This window comes from Anneissia japonica, unplaced genomic scaffold (assembly GCF_011630105.1).
Source record: "Anneissia japonica isolate Jap-2015-1 unplaced genomic scaffold, ASM1163010v1 scaffold652_len952628_cov199, whole genome shotgun sequence".
Lineage (NCBI taxonomy): Eukaryota > Metazoa > Echinodermata > Crinoidea > Comatulida > Comatulidae > Anneissia > Anneissia japonica.
In genome coordinates this window covers 848,570-865,109 of record NW_022757608.1, presented here as the reverse complement: position 1 = coordinate 865,109, position 16,540 = coordinate 848,570, and the positions used below count along the sequence as shown (strand labels likewise).

At 36.0% G+C, this 16,540-nt stretch overlaps 1 protein-coding gene across 1 annotated transcript in view; it reads right to left on the bottom strand.

Moving 5' to 3' along the window:
- The window catches only part of LOC117124809 (X-ray repair cross-complementing protein 5-like), a gene marked incomplete in the record, with an annotated part of 61,829 nt that overhangs the window by 33,774 nt on the left and 11,515 nt on the right, over nucleotides 1–16,540 (bottom strand). Inside the window, 1 exon segment of the mRNA XM_033271137.1 lies at nucleotides 5,453–5,566. Coding sequence (XP_033127028.1) covers nucleotides 5,453–5,566 — 114 coding nt within the window.

The window sequence follows — 16,540 nt, the reverse complement described above, 5'->3', positions numbered from 1 at the left end:
GTTGCAGCACTCTATGAAGCATGCAGATTACCGCGTCCTCAGTTGATCGGTTTTGACGATAAGCGAATTGATGTGGATCAAGACCAAGTGGGATTTCGGATTTCAGGTGTCCAAGTACGATTCGCTCGAGACACTTCATAATGACGGAAGTTAGCGCAATAGGGCGATAATCGTTCAGTGATTCTATTGATGCTTTTTTCGGAATTGGAATTATAATGGATTTTTTGAACAATTCGGGAATTATATGTGATCTCAAGGACCAGTTGAATATAAGTGTGAATACGCTACAAAGCTGGCTACTGCATGTTTTTAATAGACGGGAGCTGACTCCGTCAGGTCCGGTGGCCTTTTTCGCGTTAAGTGACGCAAATTCTCTCCATATTTCTGTGGAATTTTTTGACGAGACATCGCCCTCAATTCTTTTAGAATAATCAAGTTTGGCTCGTTTTATACCCTTTCTTAAATCATACTTTGCTTTTTTGATAAGATTAATGTCATTTGAGACAAATGCAGAATTTCGTTGATTAATTAGATTTTTAACATTACTATTGAACCATGGATTTTGGTTTGAATATGACTTAACCTTTACATTGGGAATACATAACTCTTCACAAAACTTAATATAAGCAACAATTGACTCTGTAGACTCATTGATATCATCATTGAAAAAAGTACACCAGTCCGTGCATTCAAAGCAACCTTGCAGCGATTCCATTGCCAGCGGCGTCCACTTACGGAAGGTTTTTGTTGTGGTCTTACCGCGTTCCAGTTGTCTTCTGTATGCCGGAATAAGGTAAACCATATTATGGTCTGACTCACCGAGTGGCGGTCGCTTCAACGAACGGTATGCATTCTTTACGTTTGTGTAACAATGGTCGAGCGTGTTATTGTTCCTGGTTGGCACGGAAACATGTTGATATAGTTTTGGAAGCTTGTTTTTCAAGTTTACACGATTGAAGTCACCACATATAATTGACGTTGCTCCAGGATATTTTGTTTCTGTGGCAGTAAAAGCGTTTGCTAACTTGGTTGTTGCTTCGACGGTATTCACTTCAGGGGATATGTACACGACCGAAATTATTAGTGCGGAGAACTCTCGAGGGAAATAGAAGGGACGACATTTTACCGTAAGTACCTCAAACTCCGAAGTACAGATACTATTGATGATTTTGTTGTCCGTACTCCATCTATTGTTTACAAGGAGACACACACCACCACCACACGATTTTCCAACTTTCCGGAAGTCACGATCAAGACGGTATAAGCTGTATCCCGGGGGTGTAATTGCTTGATCGGGAACCAGCCAGGTTTCCGTCAGTGCATAGGTGCAACAGTCCTTGTATTCCTTTTTGCAATTTATGTTGCAAAGCAGTTCATCGTACTTACTACAGATTGATCGCACATTGGCCAAGTATATAGTAGGTAGCGGCAGTCTATGTGAGTGGCGACGAAGCCTGGCAAGCAGTCCGCCTCGCCGGCCTCTTTTCCGCTGTTGGATCTCTTTTATTCCCAATGGCTCAGGCGATCGGGGGCCTAGTAAAATATCGTCAGGAAAGACATTAAGTCTACAGATTGGGATCACTGGTGCTGCTGGCCTAAGTCTTAATATCTCATCTTTGGAGTAAGTGATAGTGGAGTGGACGTCAATAATGAGATATGATAACAACGTACAAAAACAGTGGCCGTCGTCGTGCTTCATTTTTAGGGGCACCAAGGCCAACTGAGAGGGCACCGTCGGCAATGGCTGCAGTGGCTGCCGTTAAATTTGAGGCTTGATGTTATGTTTTGAACACAGAATTCAAGCAAGCAACATATAGTATTGGAACGTTTTACTTTCAATACTGATTGTAAAAAAAATATGACAACCCACTCACTTTCCAACCACCACCTACTTAAAAAGAAACATACACTAACTGGCTAACCGGAAACGCCATTTATTTAAATTTATTAGTATACCTGCCAATTCCTTACTTCTGCTGGTTAAACACACAGGAACATTTCACTTTTATAATTGACAAAGAAACACACTTGCCAAGTATTGGTGTTGAAATGAAAATATGCAAATTGTCAACGGTTCTTAGCATCACATATTTAAATATAAAGATGCATTAGACATATTCCCAATCAATTCCCAAAAACTGAAGTTAGTAGATATAAGTGGTATACACTACCAGCAAAACTCCATAGCTTTCCTGGACACCAACATCATCACTATACAAAGATGATGGCCTACAGAAAACCTACTCACACCAACCAGTATCTGCACATATACAGGCCTAACCACCCTTTTCAGCACAAAATTAGTGTGTACTTACAATCTTTTCATCAACAGGCATCTTTCAGCGCTTTCAGGTTATTTTTTGCAACAGGCGCTTTAAAAAATTATTATCATCATTTCCGCCAGGAGATATATGTTTTCAGTCGTGTAAGTTTGTGTGTGGTGTGTCACGTTTTGGTGTTTTCATGTGGTTTTTTTTTTTTTTTTTTGTGTTCGGATCTCAAAAATGGTTACGCAGACATAGCTATAATTAACAGGGAATGTTAGGTATAACCCAACGATTAAATTTTGGTAATGGTCCGGAGTAGGGTGTGGATGTGAGGACCATTTAAAGCATTTAAGAGCAAATATTCTAGACAAGATATTTCAAAAACTAATAAACTGATATGAATGAAATTTTTGTGAAACTTTAACCAATTTACAAGGAAGAAATTATTAAGTGTTTGTTGGTGACGATCCAAATTTTGATGTGAATTTGTGGGTCACTTACTGGGCTCTCCCTAACCGATCTCCAAATCGGCATGGGCGAAAAAATATTTTAGATTAGCGGAAAAAAAATCAACTGCTTTAGCCATTTTGGCGAAAGCTTAAAATCAAAAATAGTTTTAAATACTTGCTACAATACATCGTTTTGTTTCATTTGAGCTCCATTTTTCGCTAACTCATGTGACGCTTACTTGTGTTGTTGTATGAGTAGTCTTGCTGCAAACTTCATTGCATGTCTCGCAAGTTATTTTTTATTTGTAATTGTTATTTTAACGCAGTAGATGCAGGGCAGCGGCTGTATGACGTAGACTAATATGAAGGTACCACTACTGTAGCTTGGGTTTTTCCACTAAAACATAAGGGCTGATGCGATGGTGGTCGAAACAGTATGTCCTAGTATCGATAATAATTTAATCTGTGATTTTGTGTTATCATTAAATACGTAAAATACTGTACATTTAAATAATGTCTATTTTAAAAATGCACTGCGTGGGTCACTTGTGTTGTAGAGAAAATAATTTTGCAAGCAAGAGTAACCTAGCCTAGGGCCTAGATTATCACGGTGACAACTTCGGGTGTGGACGATCAGCCCCAAGCCAATTTTGAATACACTGTAGTCTGGTAAAACCACCACTAGCTCCCAACCCCCGATATCACTCAAAACTAAAAAGAAAATGCTTTTTAGGCCTAGGCCTACATCATTTTTTCAACTTTTGTGATAGGCCTACATATTCAGCCAACTTTCAAAATACCTCATTTATTGGTGTGCTAAAAATATTAATTTGCCTATTAAACAAGGTTATCTCTCCCACCTCCTGAACCTACCAGAGATTTTTTTCTGGTACCCTCATCGAGGCAGGGGTGGATTTAGGAGAAACCAACCACCCCCCCACCCTTTGATGAAGAAATGTTAAAATTTTGGTGACCATCCGGAATAGCGTGTAGATATAGCGTGTGGATATGAGAGCCATTTAAAGAAAAACGTCCATCATCAGATATTTTTAAAAACCAATCAACTGATCTGAATGAAACTTTTCGTGTAAGTTTAACCTAGCTACAACAAAGAAATTATCAAGTGTTGGTGACGATCTAAATTCGGGTGTGCATTTGAGGGCCATTAACTCCCAGACCTAAATATCTCGAAAATGGACAAATGGATCAAAATATTTTGTCTTGTTTCAATGAAGAAGTGTTTAAATTTTGGTCACCATCAGAAGTTGGCTGTGAGTATGAGAAACATTTAAAAATATGTTTACCATATTACCGTATGCAGAAACAATAGCTATGATGAATATTTAAATCAGTGCAATTAAAGTAAATGTGTAGCATTTTACATGTACTAACTTCACTTTTTCCAGAACTAATTTGGAATATTTAAAGCTAAAAACCACAACCCCATATTTTTACTTGCATAATATTTCAATTTCAACACCAATACATGGCATGTATATTTTTTGACATCTATAAGAGTAAAAAATTCCAGTGTGTGTTAAGCCAGAAGATGTAAGGAATCGGCAGGTGTACAACTAATACAATAAAAGGCGTTTGAAAAATGAAGTGATTATATTTTGATGTTGATATATCTATCATTCAAAGCAAAACATTGCGGATAAGATATCTCACAAACTAATCACCTGATCTGAATGAAACTTTTGTGTTAGTGCAATTTATTTTCAATGGTTGGTGGTTGGAAAGCATTAACATATTTTTAGAGATTTATCTTATAGAAAGGGATTTGCAGTGGGCGGAGACATGCTCTCTACTGAGTGCTCTTGCTAATAATAATAATAATAATAATGACTTTATTTGAGAACGGAAAACTTGATCACAAATTAAATGTGTTTTTCACAAGGCCGTTTCTGAAGTATATAATAACAAAATTTAAATTACAAAAACATTTACAAGACAAACAGAAATAAAGAAGTAAAAGAAACCAAAAAACTATTACTGTATTATCTTATGCAAGGTAATGTTTAACAGAGCGGAAGTAGTTGAGAAATTTGGTCGGAATCCTGATTGCTGTTCATAAATTAAAGGGTCAACGAAAGGATATATCTGATCAAAAACAGTGCGTTCAAGAAGTTTAGATAAAATGGGCAAAATAGACACTGGACGATAATTGCACGATTCTTTGCGATCACCGTTTTTAAAAATTGGACATATCCTTGCGTTTTTCCACAGGTTAGGGAAAGTTCCAGTTTTTAATGACATATTTATTAGGTATGTTATAGGAGCTGTAATTGAATTAATTGCAAGTTTTATTAATTTAGCAGGGATTTCATCCTCACCTGTGGCTTTTTTAAAGGAAAGTTTATTTATTTGCTCATAAATGTACTGGCATTCAACTTCCTTAAAATTTAATTTATTGTTTTGATTAAAATGTTAGTATCATTTTCAATTTTACCATCATCAAGATTTTGAAATTCCTTTGCTAAATTCGGTCCTATATTTGCAAAGTAGTTATTCATTGTGTTTGCAATAAGTTTTGGATCGGATTGCAGACCATCATTTGTGTTAAGCTTTAATACTTGATTGTTTTTATTATTAGATGGGACAATATGCCTTATATTTTGTCCCATCATAATGCTAGTTATTATGTTCCCACTTTTTGTGCTGTAGACTCAGTTAATGCCTTGCTACCATTCGGACACAAAGCTTTCGAATTTTCTGTACAAGTGATGTACTTACTTTTTTCTGAAGCAGTCTTGATATGGCCCTACAGGACATGTCCAGTGAAGTTTCATGGTTTTCTGGAGCTTGAGTCATGGAAGGTCCAACATCTAAACATATTACTATGCCACACTGTAGAATAATAATTTAAAAAGAATAAAAATCATTTTGATGAGTTGTTTAGAAAAAAATTCTAAAAAAATATATGAAATTATACATATGATATATATATATATATATTATATATATATATATGTATATGATATATGATATTAAAGGAAGATAGCCTTTAACACTGTTGAATAAATATAATATAAATCATCAAAGGTACATATACAGTGTTTAATAAGGACATGTAGCTTTGCAACGAATAAAGTCCTATGAAAAATCATTGTGTAATAAAATTCCTCCGACGGGATTCGAACCTGCGACCTCTCGCTGACAAGGCGAGCGTCATAACCACTAGACCACAAAGGCTTCATGGTTGAACAGGTCCAAATACCCATCAGGATTGGACAGTTTTTCTGATCAAGGAAAGATCATGATTCTGTTTCTTTGTTAGAAGAAAATTTAATTCAAGAAACTATTAATTTTGATCAGGCGATCATCTTGGACGCTGCTGAAAGTGATTTATTATTTGATGGCTCTTCTGTTATAACTGATAAGAATGATCATGCCCTAAGTAATATCACTCAAGCAAACTTTAAAATATTGTATACAAATGCCCAAAGTTTATTAAATAAAATAGACTAACTAAAACTTGTTGTATTTGATAGGAAACCTGATTTGATAGCAATCACAAAAATCGTGGACAAATGATAAAATAGACAATGCAATTTTTAATATTGACGGATATTCTGTGTTATGCAGTCAAAATAAATTGGACACAAAGGATGGGAGGGGAGGTGGAACCTTGCTGTATATTAAGGAATCTATTATTGGGGCTGATACAGGGTTCGAAATAACGCTGGTCCGCCGGCCAATGGCTAGTAAAATGCATGGCGGACCTGTTAATTATCCCAATAACAAGTCTGCGTGACCAGTTAAAATGTCAATGAATGTCTGACGAAATACCTAAAGCTTTAATCATTCACCTCTTAACGATGTCTTTACAAAATATTTCACACAAATAATGTCAACAAGATTGCTATTTTCTGTTTATTGTCATGTTAATGTCCATGGAATCCATGGCTAGACGTACAGAGGGAAATCACCTTCTCCGCATGTTATAGCGACAAGGAGAAGTTGATTTCCGTCTGTGTGAGCACCGTGAAGTTAAAACATCCATGTCATGTATACATCCGACGTGCAACGTGGGACAAAAAGTTAATAAACAACGCAACGATTTCCAGACGAAATAACGCAATAATCACACCCTGTAAATGAACCGTTCGTACAGTCCCAATAGCATTGCTATGGAGATTATCTATTAATTAAAATGACACACCAGTAAAATGTTAGATAAAGCCTTCCATTGTTTTAATAAAGTGCATTATCGCCTATGAATACTTAAAAATCGACTGTAATCAACCTGAAATGAAAAAGAACTCAAAGCAATTGTTTCTACGACGGCTCTTTTTAGTAGATGTTTAATAAGCCTATTTTTACCATCTAGGCCTAGGCTAGGCCCTAACTGGCCTGCCTTATTCGGAAAGATTCAATAGAAATGTTCCACAAAACGATCTTTCCGGAAAACCGAACATCGTAGCGAACATGGTATTGTGAGAGTGCACTGTACATACAAATAGATACCTGTATTTATATTTTGCGGCATAATTTCCCATACAGAGACAACAGAAAGATTTTTCTGTATCTGTCAGTGTTACTTCATCGATGAGGGGCAGCATGATTAGCATGTCAAAAATATGGTACTTATGGGCCTTCCGAAGTTGGCAAGATAGTGGCTAGTGAAAGGGATTGAGGATCAGTAAAAATATTAATTTACTGGTCCACTTGGCTAGTTGAAAAAAACCTTAAGGGAAACCCCTGTGATATTAATGGAATGTTTCAAGGATTTAGTAATTCTTGTTGGGCTGAGATACAATTTAAAAAAGCATAGGAAGTCTATTTTTGGTCGCACTTGAGAGCTGATTTTTGTAGATGCGACAAGAAAATTAATTAGGTCACTGGCAGTGCAACACAATCGTCTGCCTGCACGACTAGTTTTATATGTTGGTCAAAATGTGTTTTTCAGTACTGTACACTGTTTTATGGCATCAGTCATGACTCACACAAAATGTCACATCACATGTTTGTTTATTCATCTATCTTGATTAAAATGACACGATTTGGGTGCAATCTCCAAATTATCCCAGACAGCAAAAACGCGTCTAGCTCAACATCCTTTCACGAACGCATCTGAGAAATCAACCATTCTAATTGCCACAATATATGAATATTCATTTGCTACACGTTTGAGTTACAGCTCACGTCTGGACGACGGTGACTCATTTGGACGCTTCTCAGGGATGTGTGATGTCTCCAGTTCTTTTTACTCTGTATGCAAGTAGTTGCAGAAGTTCTTCCCCTAATGTAAGTATAATTAAATATGCTGACGATATCGTCATGTGGGTTTATAAAAAATGATATATCCAACTATATGAATGAAATTAAACAGCTTGCTACATGGTGCAGCGATCATTTCCTAATTTTAAATGTTAAGAAAACAAAAGAGATTATTTATGATTTTAGTCGCAACCAATCTACACATGATCCGGTAATTATTAATGGTGAATGCGTGGAAAGATTTCATGAATATTGCTATCTTGGAATTACAATTGACGATAAATTAAGCTGGAATGCACACACTGATAAACTGGCGAGTAAGGCAACTGTAAGTTTGGATTTTATTACTTTTTCATAGATCGGTTATTACAGAGTATACTTAATTTTTATTAAATATGCACTTTTGGAAATTTTAGTAAAGAAAATAAGAACAAGTTTGAGAGAGTAAGACGGTCAACAGAACGGTGCATTGGTTGTGATATCACTACGATCAATGCTGTATATGAGGAGAATGTTAGGAAAAAGCTTGATTTAATTATGTTGGACGAATCCCACCCTTTACATAATCACTATGTATTTATGCATTCTGGTCTGAGATTACGAGTACGAGCTCCTCGTTCAACACATAACAGACACAATTTTTCATTTGTAATGAACTCAATTAGATTATATAATAAATATGCATCAAGATAATTTGGTATTTATGATGATGGTTGTAGAAGTAATAATAAATATAATAAAACATTCATATAGAGCATTGATCGTAATAATAATGATTGTAATAATGATTATAATTGTGATAATAATTGTAATAAGAATAATATTTTATGTATTTTCATATATTTTTTTTTTTTTTTTAATTTATTTTTTTTTTTTTCTCTTCTTATATGTACATGTGGCTATACTTTCTCTATGCTTCTATGAAGATTTGTAAATTATATAATGACAACGTGCCTGGAGCTCCAGGGCGCGGTATGCGCTAAGCGAGTTCCATTGGAATTCGCTTTTTACGCCGCTCTGAAGAATAGAACTACGACGTGACTCTAAAAATGACATTTTCTTTGTAAAAGTAAAGGAGGGTACATTGGCATTACAAATCACAAACATACTTCAAATATACTTTAAAGTGCCTCTGCCACCTATTCTGACAATTTCTATAAACTACAGCATGTTTATAATAATAATAATAATAATAATATTTATTCGGCATAAAAGAACAATTTAGCCAGGATGCGAGAATAGGCGAAAGCCCAATCAATGTACTCGCTCCATAGAACACAAAATGAAAAATAACAAATTTAAACTTAGTTACTAAGTTAGTTATTATAAACACAAGTGTTGGTCATATATTACAAATAAAATTGATTTTGTACTAAAAAAATGTGTTTGAAGAGTCATTTTTGAAAGACCTTAGAAACAAATAGGTCACTCAATGACGTCATTGGTGACCGACTTTGCCAAAATTCATCCAAGTGCGAAATCAAAACAAACACTGAAAAAAAAAAAAAAAAAAAAGCGAGCATGGTGGTAATGGAGAATTTCACCTTATCCTCATCGTATGAAGAAACAGCAGATGAGGAAGACAATGACGTTGGCTGTTGTCCATAATTATTTATATGAGTCTTGGTATCAAAAAGAAAAAAATACAGAATATGATAATATATTACGAATCCGAACTCTTAAGGTAGGCCTAGGCTGGTTGTGTGGGAGCATGAGGGAGCGAGCCTCTCGTCGTATCGATAGATTGTTTACGTTACTATCTGCTTTATGGTTGTACAATAATACCAAAAGTAGTAATGAATCGATTTATATATTATTATTATTATTAGTGATTATTACTTAAAAAGGCATAGGGCCTAAGCCCTAGTTTTAGAGAGCTTTGGTAATTACGGTGTACGTCAGAAAGAAAGCACATAGCTACTATCACATCCACCAACTTTTTCTAGGCCCCAAAGTGGGCAGCGGACTGAGCTTGAATTGGTGTGCACCTGATCTATAAATGGGCGTTTCAGTCCATGCATCCTGTTTAATTAGAGTTATTACAGACGTGTTTGTTGAAAAACAAGTGCGTAAATCAAAAGTAGTAAATAGGGCAATAATATTATTATTTATTATTACTGATGGTGATAGTTACTATGTTGTTGCACTGAATAGTACTACAAAATTTTATTATTTTTTAATACTAGGCCAGGTGCTTTTGTACCCGTCATCACCAATTGAAAAATCAATCCGTCAAAAGAATCCAAGCACTGACGATGAGAAACTAGTCATTGTAGCAAAAATGGAAAAGATCGACATGGCAGGCCACTGTATCACTACTATCCACCTTGGTTTTCAAGCATTTGTTTATCATCAGTGTGTGCTCCATTTCTAATACCGATCAAGTAATATGGTGCCAGGGGTGATTCCACATTCGTTACAACATTCGACACAAGTTGGAAAATTAAAGGAAATCCAAATATTGTATGTTAATATTAATAGATATGTGAAATTTTAATAATAATAATATAGTAATACTGTATTAGGACTAGGCCTAGGCTAGGAGGAGGTAGGCCACACTTAATAATAACTTATAAGGCGGCCTTTGGCGAGTAAATAAAAAAGGTACAGTAAACGAGGTGAATTCTCAATGAATTATAAATAACACATTACTGTTAGGCCTAGACTACACCTACAACAGTACCTAAATTCATGTATGGGGTCTAGGCCTGTTGCCACCTGGCCTGTTGCCACCCAGCCTTTTGCCACCCGGCCTGTTGCCACCCGGCCTTTTGCCACCCGGCCCATTGCCACCCATAGTTGTATAGTAGGCCTATGCATTGTAACCGCAGAAATTTTACTCTCTCTCTCGGCATTTTTGCCAAACTATGTGGATTGTAAACAACGACAATTCATTGCGGTTAACCATCATATGTATTCAGACATTCATATGTATATATGTACATGTTTTCTGAGTATATACTGTTTTTAGGGTGTATGTGTGTATGTTAGGCTTGAAGACCCTATAATCTGAAGCCCTAGTCACGGTATAAACAATCAGGGGGATTAGTTTGCTCAGATCGTTAATGTTACTGAGCGCAATATCCTTTGTAGTTTACCGCTTACGAGAAGACCTTTATTCAAAGTTTATCACTGACGGTTATTTCTCATGAGAAAATATATTTGCTTGTAATAATTTGTCGGCATAAAGAGAGAAATACCAAATAAATTCCATAAAGTTCATTATACCATAGAGAAAATACTATATAAATAACTATTATTATCATAAATGTGTTGTTTTTTAATTGTAAAAGCACAGGCTATTTCTTTCTATTTTAGAATAAGAATATACTTAAAAATAATATAAAAATAAACTAGACACTACAGTATTTCTCTCTTTATGCGGATTTACAACAATGTTTATTTCTGTAATTTTCTCCTGGTGGTAAGAAGGCGCATGGACGATTGTTTGAAATAAAATAGAGTAAACTAATAATTAAATATTAAACTGGAAAGTAAATTTAATCAAGAAAAAATTCTGCTACAGTAGGCCTCTAGTACAAAACTGTGTAAATAAACCCACCAAAATAATATAAATATTCGACATTCCCAAAGTTGGCAAAATGATGGATGGCAACAGGCCTAGGGTGGCAATGGGCCGGGTGGCAACGGGCCGGGTGGCTAAAGGCCAGATGGCAACAGGCCTAGAGTGGCAAAGGGCCATGCCCATAGGCTGCTAGACTTACTGTACAGTATGTGTATGTGTGCGAAAGGGGCACAGTGAAGAAGTAAGAATTGCTTCTTTTACCCCTACTCCATAGGGGGCTATAGGCTTTGGGCTACAAGGAAGGGCGCACTCGCCTATGCTAAGCTTGGCCTATTCGGTCTCATCTGTTATAAACTAATCAAAACAGAAAAAAAAAATTGATGGCACATGTAAATTAATTAATTGCAGTGGCGGTTCAGGGAATTTGATTTAGGTCTTGGCCTAAGCTAGAGGGGCCTGGGAAGTTAGGACTACCTCATCCCCATCGTTGATTAGGGCCTAAGCCTTATAGAACCGCGAGGATCCCGAAACTCGGTACTTAGCATAGGCTAATTGTTGTTTTCTTTGTCGTACTAGGCCTAGGCCCTAGCCTGGATGGATTCCTTTTTCTCACTGGACTTTGATTTTTAATAGTAGACACAGCAAGATCTCTCAGAGCTACTGTAGGCCTAGTTTGCATTGCAAGCTTTTGACTTGTGCTCATCCGGCCCATGAAAATTTAACTCAACAACGACATCTTTTACTATCTTTAGGTAACGTAAAATATTCACTTCGTGTGCTCTTATAACCCCTTCTGGCCTAAATATAAAATCAAATCTAGACCTACAGGTAGGTAGGTAGTCTGCCCAGGGAGATGTAAACAAATATTATTTATTATTATTATTTTTTACATCTCCCTGGTCTGCCTATCTTTATTTATTCTCGCGCACGACATGGTTACTCACAATTTTCTGAGGCTACTCTACTGTGTATACTATGAAGCAGTGCATTGTCTTTACTGTAAATTCTACTGTAGGTCATCCGAATTTAGAGATGTATATTTGGTTGACTAGTAAAATTTACATAAAGACAATAACTTGTCATATTAACAACAAATCATAAGCTTTAGTTTTGATTTATTATTTAACTGATCGAAATACAGAGTGCTCTTTCAAATAAAACTGCAGCGATCTCGAGGTCGAGCCTTGGGTGCAGAGAGCGGGGCCCAGAACCACTTGTCTAAACAAGTAGAGTACTGCACGATTTAGAACTGTCCATTTTCAAACGAGGTATAACATTTTATTTTTTTACAATTAATTATTGGTGATATGCTTCCGTGAGCTTATCACCTTTACTTATTTATTTCTTTTTTTATTCTTTCCCACCCTTTTTGTTGGTCGATTTTCTCAAAAACGGCACGTGCTTGATCTTTGCTACTTACGTAGCATATAGATCTACATCTGAAGTTGTGCACCTGACTTTGTGGATGACGTCTTAGTTACGTGACGTCATCTACGCGCCATTTTGTGAAATTCTATCATTGACCATAACTTCTTTACTAACAGGTATTTTTCAATGAAACTTGACACAAGTATACTTCACATCAAGTGTCAAATTTCTGCACCATTACAGTCCGCGCATCCACAGTAAAGTACGTGCGTACGCGTGCGTCAAAATTTTAAAATGCTCAAAATCACTTTTTGACTAAATTAGAGCATGTTTTAGGTCATTTTGAGCATTTCGTAATTTTTCGAATTTTTTGTCCCGCGCACGCACATACAGAAGCTGGAATTATTGTTCTTTTTACAATCTTTTTCGGTCATTTAGGGTCAATAGCAATGCTGTACGCGCACATAAAAGATACGAATCCATGTGCTGATCGGTGACCCCCAATTTTTACTATATATTCTGAAAGAACATGAGTTGTAGATATGATTTTATAGATCATAATGGCTGATCAGAAATTGTGACGTCACCATTTTGCCATCTGAATTATAAAAAACTTTTTCCTTTAATTTCCTCATTTATTAACATATTTATTTAAGCGTATCTTTCTTATTGTTAGTCAATCGTTTCTCCTCTTCCGAGTAAGTTATAGCTGAGACAATTCTCTTTCGGAATCATGTCCTTCATTTTCATTTTGATGACGTCATCATGGTCAAAATGAATGATTTCCGACAGAGCGCGGCAGACTGTATTTCGACGCTATCAGACTGATTATATAGTTTATATGAAGGGAAAATTTGTATCGTTACGACGAACAGGTATCAAAATTGTGCGTAGATGACGTCACGCGTGACTGGCAACCTTAAAAAGCTTATTGACTATTTCAGATGAAGCCAAATGTTCGTTGAAGTTGGCATGTGCGTAGCTCGCGGCAAAATTTTGAGATATCGTGGAAACAGAAATGGGGAGAAAGAAAGAAGAATAAAAAAAAGAAGACTAGATTTGAACTCGTCACTGAGGACGAGTTAGGTGATCCGCCCGACTTGACCATATCAAGATTCAACTTTGTGTGCAATGCCGTCCGCACGCGTCATGGCGTACGCACATTTTCACGCGCACAGCACTTTTTGAAATCGAAAATTAGATTTTTTTTGCATATCATGATTTCCTGACACTGAATTCACAGTTCCATTCTCTCTCAGTCATTTTAGTGCAAAAACAATGACATACATGTGCATCAAATATACAAATTCGTACACTTTTGACAAATTTCCATTACTTGTTAAATGCCTTTTTTTATTCTGATACCAAAAGTCTCCTTCATGTTCAATCATTCAAAAATCATCAAAATAACTATCATCAGTCCCAGCGTATCACCGAATTCGTCTATGACGAATTCCGAATCTAGTTTTTAGTTGTTTTTCTTTCTCTCTTTTACACATTGAACGCACCAAATTTATGTGTGCCGCTGAAACAGAAGTGTATGTTCAGTTGAATAAATAAATAAATTACAGTAATATCGTGATTTGTCAGTAAAACCTTCACTGGGTAGGCAATGGTTTAGCCTTACATGTTTGTCGTAATTTGCGTTGAAATTCGGCATAAAAAATGGTGTTTCGCATGAAATTTAGGTAAATTCAATTAATAAACCTTGTTTTAAAAAATGTAAATATAATTTAGCTTAGTATAATGCAAAATTTCATCTACTTTGATCGTGGACAACGTTTTCGGAGCATGTGTCTTAGCACGTGATCCCTTTCAACAGAAAGGAGCAATTAATTGCTGTGTTGGATGTTGCTACAGCTGCACAGGATGGTGATTGTGCTTCTTTTATTCCTCCATGTTAAAACTGATGGTGGCCAGCGACTCCAGCTGTGACTACATCAGAAATAACTTTTGGATTATTTAACGTTATATTTGTTTATCGATTTGTAAAATCACTGAATATTGCGATAACGCATTTTACGGTGCATCCAATCGGCCATAGTTAAAGGGGAGAAGCAAAGGCCAAAACGGAATATCAGCGTCCTAACGATGTGCTTCAAACTGTGTTTTCAGACACGTTTTGGTAGAACGATAGAAAATGCATCTGAACACTGATTTGTCGTCTGGGATAATTTGGAGATCGCGCCTCAATTCAGGACGATATAATTCACAGCAAATTTTATGAACAATCGCTCACTCAAATCACGAATTTTCGTCACTAATTTTGTTTATGCGCTCCAGGGTTTTAGAGTTTTTTAAGCCCATTTGATGGCATTTCTCTACATCATTTTTAATTTAAACAGTTTTTCAGAATCAATTACTGAGCTCTAAAAAAGTTGATATTTTTACATATTCTTCATACATAGGCCTACCTAGCCTAAATACTGTAAACCAGAAACTTTCGCGAATTTGATAATTTCGGCCGTTTTCGCGACATTAAACTTTCGCGAATCTCAAAAAGCCTAAATTTAATTCGTGAGAGGAATATCATACAATAGCTGAAAATATCGTATCGTGAGTTTAGGTCTAGGTTAGATAGGCCTACAGCCACTGTGTAGGCTACAGTATCTAGAAGCCTGCCCGGACTTAGCTGGCTATCCCAGGCACAGATAAGAAAGAGACAAGTTTACACACATACAGTACTCACTCGTATGATATTCCTTAATTTTGTATGGTATTCAAGCATCCTACAAAATGAACAATGTTTATCAATGTTTTATTAACAAACTATTTTCCTGTAGGCCTAATATCGATTCAAACACATTGATTGATGATGATTGAACATCGTGGTACTGTATGTCATATGGTACGGAAAATTAGTTTCCCATTTGAACTTCTTAGTATACACTGCACAGTGGTTGCACATGTGCAATCACATGCAGTGATGATCAGAATCTCCTTGATTAGTATACTTACTGAGTAGGTTAGAATAGGCCTAGAATTTACGAATTTTTCGAGCTCAACATCGGAATTTAAGGTCAGAATATTGATTCAGTAATTGAAATACATTCTTTTTTAAGTTTATACACATTTAATAAAATCCACCAAAAAAAATTGAAAATACAATTTTTATAATGATGAAGTTGTTTAAAGAAGAGCAAAAAATAGTTCTAAAATTTATGCAGATATCGAAAAGAATGGATACCACATTGGAAAAAAAATGTCTCATGTGATGTGAATTGAGACGATTTTGGCTTGCTCTGCCGTTTTAATTATTGTACTATCTATGACTCTGAAATTGTGAGTATAAACAGCATTCAATATAGTTGGTTCGGCTTGCTACCTCCGCCACCGAATGTAAATGAATTTGAGCCAGTGTTGGTTTTTTTTTTATTATTTATCATTTCCGAAATATCTATGTCATCACAAAGAGGGCTAGTAAAATAAAAATGAAATGAAAATAAAAGGTTCATAGTCATACATTAATTAATTTTAAAACGACGATCTGTTTTTTTTCTTCTCCGCTGTAAGAAAACCCGGAAGCCCAATGTACAGTAAAAGAGTTTGGGCGATGTATATCGTCATCACCTGAGCATTTGGTGGAGGAGAAATTTCTATTATCTTATTGGCTAACATGTGATTTGGAGGCGTGGCTTCTTTGATGGACTCACCCAGACGCGACTGCCGAACTTTGAACTTTAACTTTGTTTACGCCGCGAGTTCAT